At 34.6% G+C, this 9237-nt stretch overlaps 1 protein-coding gene across 2 annotated transcripts; it reads left to right on the top strand.

Annotated features, from left to right (window-relative positions):
* On the top strand, nt 4891–8341 carry LOC109357173 (GRF1-interacting factor 3-like). 2 transcript variants are annotated; one of them, XM_019600948.1, is made up of 5 exons: nt 4891–5073; nt 5237–5342; nt 6970–7046; nt 7456–7540; nt 7627–8341. In XM_019600948.1, the coding sequence occupies exons 2-5, from the start codon at nt 5265–5267 to the stop codon at nt 8041–8043; spliced, it is 657 nt and encodes a 218-aa protein (XP_019456493.1). In that variant the 5' UTR covers nt 4891–5073; nt 5237–5264; the 3' UTR covers nt 8044–8341. The 2 variants fall into 2 exon arrangements, with proteins under 2 accessions (XP_019456493.1, XP_019456492.1); XM_019600947.1 differs by having other exon boundaries at nt 5210–5342.

Here is a 9237-nt window from a genome sequence, read left to right as displayed (position 1 = left end):
GTTAGAAAACGTTTTAGAAAATTTTAACGGTTGAATATGTTCTTGACATGTTCATGAACAACATACTTAAATCTCATCAACATCCATTGGTTGAATGTTGAGAGATCAAAGTTTGAAGATGGAAGAAGAAAAGAGAAATGAGAGAAAAATGAAGATAGGTTTTTACCTCTTCTTTGAAAATTCAAGAGTGATAGAGTGAAGTTGGGAGTATGAGGGTTTAAGGGGAGAGGGAAGTCTTCCCTCCTATGCAATCAGGAAAATCTCCTAGGGTGGCTAATGGTGAGATTGAGTGATGTAAGGTTTACTTTATGGAAGTCAACTTTCGCATCCCAATGCGAAATGACCCCTCACGGATACGTGTGTTAATCATGCTCGAGTATCATCGGCTAATACTCGATCGAATATTATAAATCGCCCGATCGTAATATTTGATTAGAATTTCGGATTTCGGCATTCTGAGGGAAAAATATTTAGAAAATAGGTATGGGTGTATTCAGGGTCTATATTGACTCGAAATAAAATTACGAAGCCAACAGTGTGATCGGAATTCGATTCCGAGTTACGGAACTCAAAAACCACTTTTTGAGCCGTACCGGGTGGATTTCAGCCCAGACAGTGGTCCAGAACCGACTGTCTCCGAAAATTACCAAAATTTACTACAAAATTGGAAATAAAATTTCAAGACTAAAACTCAACTAGAGTTTTGTCTAATTCTTTACCTAAATTGCCCATAAATTCATTTTCGAATATATAATTAATAAAAATATTAATAAAATCTTATAATTCAAAATCGTAAAATTCGCGGTGTTACAAACATAAGGGAGTGCATTATGGATATGTCTAATCTCGCATCAAAAACGCAAGTCACTTAAGTTAGAGCTTGGTGATGACTTGCTCGTGCACTTGGTTTTGATCTCGTTTCCTCCACACTTTGGGCCATTCAAAATGAGTTATAATACTCAGAAGGACAAATGGTCTCACATTGAGTTTATATCTCAGTGTGTGCAAGAGAAATAGAGATTGTAGAGAGCTAAAACTAAAAGTGCTCATTTGACTATGACCTCTCAGAATAAGAAAAGAAAAAACAATAAGGATGTTGTGAAAGGTCTATTTATGTTTTTTCCTCAGAGAACATGGAATTGTTATGCAATACACTATGCCAAGCAAACCTAGTATGAATGGTGTTGTTGAGTGACGAAGCCAAACTCTTAAGGATAGGGTGAGAAGTATGATTAGTCATTCTTCCTTACCAGAGTCTCTTTGGGGGGAAGCTTAAAAGATTGCAGTTTACATCCTTAATAGGGTGCCAAATAAAGCAGTTAACAAAACCTCATATGAACTTTGGACTAATAAAAAGTCAAGCTTAAAACACTTGCACATTACTGAGGCGCGAACTTATAGGCCGCATGAAAGAAAACTGAACTCAAGAACTGTTAGCTGTTATTTTGTTGGTCATATTGAACGCTCTCGAGGCTATAAATTTTATGATCCTACTTCAAGACTCTTTTTTTATACGGGAAATGCAAGATTTCTTGAGGAAGTTGATTTTGGGAAGGAAGAGAACATAAAGAATGTTGTCTTTGAGGAAGAACCTGTCACTGATAGTGAACAAGTACTTGTGCCTATTACCATTCAAGGAATAAATTTGGTAATAGAATATAATGTTTAGAATATTGTCCCTGACAATATTTCAGAACAAGACAATAATGATATTCTCCCTCAACTACCTATAGAAAGAATTCAACAATCTCAAGAAGTAGAAATGTCATTAAGGAGATCCACTAGAGAGGGGAGAAGTACATTTCCTGATGATTATATTGTATTTCTTCAAGATCATGAGGATGACATTGGGTTAATAGAAGATGATTTATTGAATTTCTATCAAGCCATGAAAAGTTCTAACTCTCAAAAGTAGATCAATGTCATGAAGGATGAGATGAAATATATGCATGATAATGACGTTTGGGATCTTGTCGAATTACCTGAAGGTGTGTAACCCATTGGTTGCAAATGGATATTAAAAACCAAGAGGGATTTGGAGGGTAATATTGATAGATATAAAGCTCGTCTAGTTGCTAAAGGCTTCACTCAGAATGAAGACATTGATTATAAAGAAACATTTTCTCTAGTATCTTCGAATGATTCTTTTAGAATAATATTGGCACTAGTAGCTCATTTTGATTTAGAACTACATCAGATGGATGTTAAGACTGTGTTTCTAGCTCAAAGTCCATGATATGCAAATTAGAGAAATCCATCTATGGGCTTAAACAAGCTTCCCATCAATGAAATCACATATTTCATTAAGTTATTACCTCGTATGGTTTTGAGGAAAATAAAATTGAAGATTATGTATACCATAAGTTCAGTGGGAGTAAAGTTATATTCATGGTATTATATATCAATGATATATTGTTTGCGAGTAGTGATTTGGGACTATTGCATGAGACGAGGAGATTTCTAACGAATAATTTCGAAATCAAAGATCTTGGGGAAACTTCTTTTGTATTAGGTATTCAGATACTAAGAGATTGCTCTCAAGGTATCCTAAGGTTGTCACAAGAAAGCTATATAAATAAAGTCCTAATAAATTTGACATGAAAGACAATAAAGCAAGGGATACCCCTATAGCTAAGGGAGACAAGTTTAGTCTCGAACAGTCTCCCAAAAATGACCTTGAAAGATACGAGAAGCAAAAGATTTCTTATGCATCTGTAGTAGGAAGTCTAATGTATATTCAAGTTTGTACAAAGCGTATAATCCCGACATAGCTTTGTCGTGGGATTTTTGAAAAGGTAATTAAGCAATTCTATAATGCATCACTAGAAGGCAATCAAACAGGTTAGGCGTTACTTAAAGAGAACAAAGGAGTACATGTTCACTTATCGAATGTTTGAGAATTTAGAGATCATTAGGTACTCTGACTTCAATTTTTGGGTGTCTAGATAACAGGCACTCCACGTATGGATATATGTTTATCTTGGCTGAAGGTGCTATCTCTTGGAAGTCTGCTAAACAGACGCTCATAGCTCCTTCAACCATGGTTGTGGAGTTCATGGTTTGTTTTGAAACATCAGACCATGGAAGTCAAATTTTATTGACATTAAGTTTCTAGTTGTTAAAGAAAGTGTTCAAAATAGACAAATTTCTATTGAACATATAATGACAAATTTTATGCTAGTTGATCCATTGACTAAGGGTTTGATACCTAAAATATTTCACGAGGATACCTTAGTTCAGTGGGAGTCTATATGTTTTATGATATAATTTGGACGTCATATATAGTTTTATGCATAATAAAGTTGATGATTTATTGTTCTAGTTTGAACTTTTGTATTGTAACTATTGTGTTGCAATTAAAGACTTTGGATTGATCTCACTAAAGAATAAAGAAGGACCAGTTGGAAATAGACATGTTTAAGGTCACATTGCATGAAATTTCCATGTCACTCATCCATATTTGATCTATATCATTTAATATATTGATATGGTGATCATCATGACCGAGTCATGTTTGAATGTGATAAAAGTCGCGGTGGTTCCATAGTTGATATATGAAATGGATTAGATTGTATTAAGGAGAAGTCTAAATGCAAATAGCATACGGATGTACGCCTAAAGAACCTATGATATAATTGTATGAGGAATATATGAAGTCCAAGTGGGAGATTGTTAGAAATTATAAATTTCTAATTAAGGTGAGTATCATATATTTGATACAATGATATCAACTATTTATTTTGGGGTTACATTATAAGTGATCGAATTACTAACACCCTATAGATTTCTAAAAAATGATAATATATATGAGCTTAATGAGTGGATACCCATCAGGTTAACCTATAAGGGATAATGAGAACTCTATAAGTTAACGCATAAGGAAAGTTATGGCCCCCAACACACCAAATCACAAATAGTTTTCACATCTCCTCATCAGAGAGAAAACGAATGTCCCAAAAGAAATTCAGGATTTGGTTGAGGAAGACCATCATACCAAAACTCTCTCAAAATGTATATCAAAGGAGTACATCAGAGAACATGGATTCAGGGATTCATGCATGACTTTGTATCCTTCTTTTACATATAATGTGTTAGAATCATGAAATTCAAGATCCTATGATTGATATTTCACTAATCATCAGAAAATATCTAACACATATTTCATACTTCATACTTATTGTACTCAACAAAAGTCTCTCAACTTAGTGACCACACGTCTTAAACCATACTCCAACTAAATCTCATTATTATTAGATTATGGAAATTATGGAAAGAGTGAAGATCATTAAAACATCATGTCTTAAACAAAAATATTAGGAAAATAGTTTTATGATTTATAAAATCTTTTATCAATCTGTAATATCTAATATAAAATCTTTCATCAATCCGTAATATCTAATATAAAATTATATGTGTGTCAAACAATATAATAATATTCTAAAATTATTAAATAAAAATATTTAATTAAATCTAAATAACTAGTTACCATATTTTATTCATTTTCCGATATAAATCATAAAATAATCATAGCCATCATATCATTAGTAACCCATTTAAAATCAATATTGTTCATTAATAATAAAAATAAATTTGAAGCAAAACTCAAACCTCAATAATCATTATATGATTCTCATTCATATATTTAACATTAAGTATAAACTTCTGTTCTAGTAGATTGTCAAACTTGTTTTGACCTAGATATTTTTCTTTTGTTTTAGCTTTGTTGTTTTTTTATTTACAATGCACCAAGAAAATTATGTGATTCAATGCCAATAATCTCAATTATATCTTTCCATTAATTAGAAATAAACCAATTTAATTCTAAATTATTACAAGAATATTGATATTGGATTATGTAAGATAGCAACCAGCAATTTTTGTTTGGTTGGGTAAAGCTTTTTATTCACGCTGCTAATGTCCCTTAATCTATTCCTTGTTTTTTTATGTTGTTCCCTTGTCTTCAATTCTAGAAACCTCGTCACTACAAAGGGCTTCAAAGATCCTCAGAATCAGAACACAATCCAGTTAACAAGTGTTTCAATCACTCACCTTTCCCCAAATTCCCATACCCAGGTTCCATTTTTTCTCTCTTTCTCTTAAAGTTACTGTATTTTTTATGTTTACTTCGAAGGGTTTTGTGTTGTATAATAGTTACTAACATGTTTCAACTTGGATTTGGGGTTTATTAATCGTTGATTGTGGAAATTAGGGTTTTTTCCTTTTCTATTAATTTAAGGGAAACTAAAAATAACAAGGCGAAAAAGATGCAGCAAACACCGCAAATGATTCCTGTGATGCCTTCATTCCCACCTTCAAGCATAACCACCGAGCAGATTCAAAAGGTATGCGTTTTACTCTTTTTAATCAACATGTTTCCTTCATCAATTATAGGGTTCAATTGAAGGTTTTCATAGTTTCTTCTTTGAGGGGTGATGATTCTTCAACTGGATTGGTTTTGTGGTCTTCTGTAATAAATTTAGCCATATAGTGTGGAAATAGTTTTACTTTTTCTAGAAATTAATGTAATATCTATTTCTTGCTTATATTATATATGATATGAGCCAAGTTTAGAACCTGTCTGTGGGAGAGACTATTTTCTAATATTGAGGGAATGGGTGATTGTAAATTTGTAATGGATCATTTCAATTACAAACCTAAAAATAGTGAATATGTAGATGTAGGAATGAGTCTTTGATTAATGATCTAAGGAATGGGAGGGTTTTGTGTGAGGTTTGTGGCAAGAGTGACATCTGTCTCAATTAATTCCTTGCACCAAGATATGAAAAGATACGGCACATGAGTTGTGTGCATCTAACTGGAATTGTAATTTTAATCCATGTCTTATTTGAGCGGGTGATTTACTCCATGTTAAAATATCATCTAAGTAAACAATATTTGGCATCACTGAGAACCTAATTAACAGAGTTTTAAATATCCTTCCGCAACATGTAATGCGACTGAAACAAAATTGTTTTGGGAGATAACAATACCAAAAGAAGCCACTATAACAGGGTGCCTCCAAATCATGGAAAATGACTGCAACGGAAGAGTGTCGCGGCCGCAATGGAACAGATTTGCGGCTATAACAGACAAGACGCAGGTGTTTCCACCACAACAAAGTTTTCCAATCCGCAACCCATATTCAGATGAACTTTCAGAATCCACAGCATAAAAATTCAATATTTTGCATCACAGCTCATCCAAATCAACCCTTACCGATTAGATCAGAATCTCACTTGGTTCCTTCATCCCTGGGATAAGAGTCGCAACGGGGATACCTATAGTGTTTCTGAAAGCCTTTTTATATAGGAGACCTGTGTGTTAGAGTTGAATATGATCAATAAAGACAACTTTAGCATATAAAACTTAAGTTGAGCATGTCATCATTCTCTTGCAATTATGAGATGGAAACTGGGTGACGGCATTTTGAGGAGTTATGATCCATCATCCATGGATCTTTTTAATGTGTAGTTTGATCACTGCAAATAATTATGAGTTTCACCAGACCTGTTGATTTATAATAGCAGTAGGATTTGGTTCTTAATCTCTGGATATGATAAGGTTGTTGGTTGTGCTATATAACATAGTTAAACAACCTATCATCACATGCCTGGGCAACATAGTATCTGGCATCACTGGGATCCTCCCTGATATTGAAATCTTTGAAAACTGAGAAGCATGAGGGCATCATAAATAATATTGGTATTGATTTCTATGGAACTTGTATAGTGTACTTGATCCATTAAGAGATTTCATGTCATGAAATTGTTTGTATATCCTTTGTGCACTAGCCAAACTATCGGGATAGAACTTTTAGTTCTCTGAAAGTTTCTTTTCTCATTATCCATATATCTACTTGTCATGATACGCATCCCCTCGCATTTGAAATGATATGATTTTTTTAAACATAAATAGTCAACTTGAATTTTCATTAATTAATCTGAGTGCCCTGTCTTGGCACCTGTGCAGTATCTTGATGAAAACAAGAAGCTGATTCTGGCAATATTGGACAATCAAAATCTTGGAAAACTTGCTGAATGTGCCCAGTAAGTGTGATGTCCATTGTGTCTGTGTGTTTTAATTTGTTCAGATTTTAACTAGCAGTTGATTGTCTCTTCATCATCTGATCCCTAACATTTTACACATGTATAATGGGTGAGGCTCTTAGCATTACTAATTACTCATTCGTTCTTGTCACTAGCTACATTTAATTGACAATCTTCTAAATCGTATAGTATATTATACTCAAACCTGCTTATTTGTGCTTGATGCTCCAAATAAAATATAAAGTTGTGTTAGGCAGTCGAAACCAACTAGAAAGTTGTTGAATTTCTATAATATGAATGTATAGTATATTATAGTCGTCGTCTATTTGCAAACATTTGTTTTTTTATGTATTTGTGTGTACTTTGCTAAGGTTTTATGTAATGGTGGTGCGATGATTTGATGTCTTAGGTATCAAGCTCAGCTTCAAAAAAATTTAATGTATTTAGCAGCAATTGCTGATGCCCAGCCACAAACACCAACCATGCCTCCACAGGTAAAATTATAGGATAGGTGGTCCCTTGGAAGTTCTTACAGTTGCGCATTATGTTGATTTCGCTGCGACGTATTGAACACTTGCAGATGGCGCCACACCCCGCTATGCAACAAGGTTTCTATATGCAACATCCTCAGGCTGCAGCAATGGCTCAGCAACCAGGACTTTTCCCCCAAAAGATGCCATTGCAATTCGGTAATCCACATCAAATGACGCAACAGCAGCAGCAGCTGCAGCAGCTTCACCAGCAACACCAGCAGGCACAAATGGGACACAGACCTGGAGGGCCAAATAGTGGGATACATAGCGAGGCTGCTCTTGGAGGTGGCAGTGGTGGTGGTCCACCTTCAGCCACTGGTCCAAATGATGCACATGGCGGAAGCAAACAAGCTGCTCCCGGTGCTGGGGCAACTGGTGGAGATGGCCAAGGAAGCTCTGCTGCTGCACATAACAGTGGAGATGGTGAATCATCTTATCTGAAGGGGTCAGAGGAAACAAAGTGACATGTTTTAGTCTACCTCTTTCACAATTTAAATGTGACTGTTTATAGTAGTTTCTCTTAAAGGTAGGACTAGTGTGATCTGATGGCCTTTGATAGGTCAACCAAAGGACAAACTCACAAAAGAGCTTATCTTGCTTAAGAAGTTGTTAGGGTAGATGTTGTGTTGTTAGGATTTCGGCATGAGGCGAGTTGGCTTCAACTGAAACCGCTGGTGCCACATAATTATGTACCCGTAAGAGGAAGAGTTGAAAGCTTGTGGTCTATCCTATATAGCCCTTTAAATTTGTGATTTACCTAAATTACATGCTGGTTTTTCACAACCTTGCTTTGTAGTTAGTTGTGTTCATATAAAGCAAAAATGTCTGCAGGCAGGAATTGCAGTGAATGAACTCATGGTCCGAATTGAGTACCGGGTATATTCTTAATTTGACCTGAAACTTGCAACTCGGGAACAATCCGAAGTGAAATAGTACTTTGAGCAGTTATTACTGTAAGCATAGTAATTAAAATCGAGATTCTACTTAGGATCGAAAGTGTGGAGTCGAAGATCGTAAACATAGGATAATAACATGACTCGTAAGATTTTAGTTATCAATATATATATGCTCATAAATTTCATAAACATATTCAGAGTATTTGTTTGTTCCATGAGATGGTTTGAATTACTGTATTTAATTAAGTGAAATAATCACTATTGTAGAACATTTGGGATGTGATTATGGGATCATGTGAATTAGATGGGGATGGAGATGTGTTTTTGGTGAAAGTGGAAAAGGAAGAGTGAGTGAAGGGGAAGGAAGTATAAAGAATGGAATGTGATTCTCAAAAGGAGAGCATATATAAAGTTATAGGTAAAGACAAATGTGTTATACTGAAACTCTTTCTTCATTCACAAGTAACCTTGTTAAAGATGTTAATAAGGGGATGTTTGGAGGGGAGCACACCTACTATCCCATAGTTTGTGCCACTCTATGTGTCATGGGCTTGTGATTGGTCAGAAAAATATTTAATAATTAAATTTTAACTTACATATATTTTTTCTGACCAATCATAAGTTCATGACACATGGAGTGACACAAACTGTAAAACATATGATATGTACCCTATTTGGAGGGGTTTCAGATTTTGGATTTTAGTATCTGTATCTAGTGATATCAATACCATGACGATGGATTAATAATGACATGATATATAT

Source organism: Lupinus angustifolius, chromosome LG09 (genome assembly GCF_001865875.1).
Source record: "Lupinus angustifolius cultivar Tanjil chromosome LG09, LupAngTanjil_v1.0, whole genome shotgun sequence".
NCBI lineage: Eukaryota > Viridiplantae > Streptophyta > Magnoliopsida > Fabales > Fabaceae > Lupinus > Lupinus angustifolius.
Note: the sequence above shows the minus strand (reverse complement) of the source record. Positions and strands in the feature narration are given on the sequence as shown.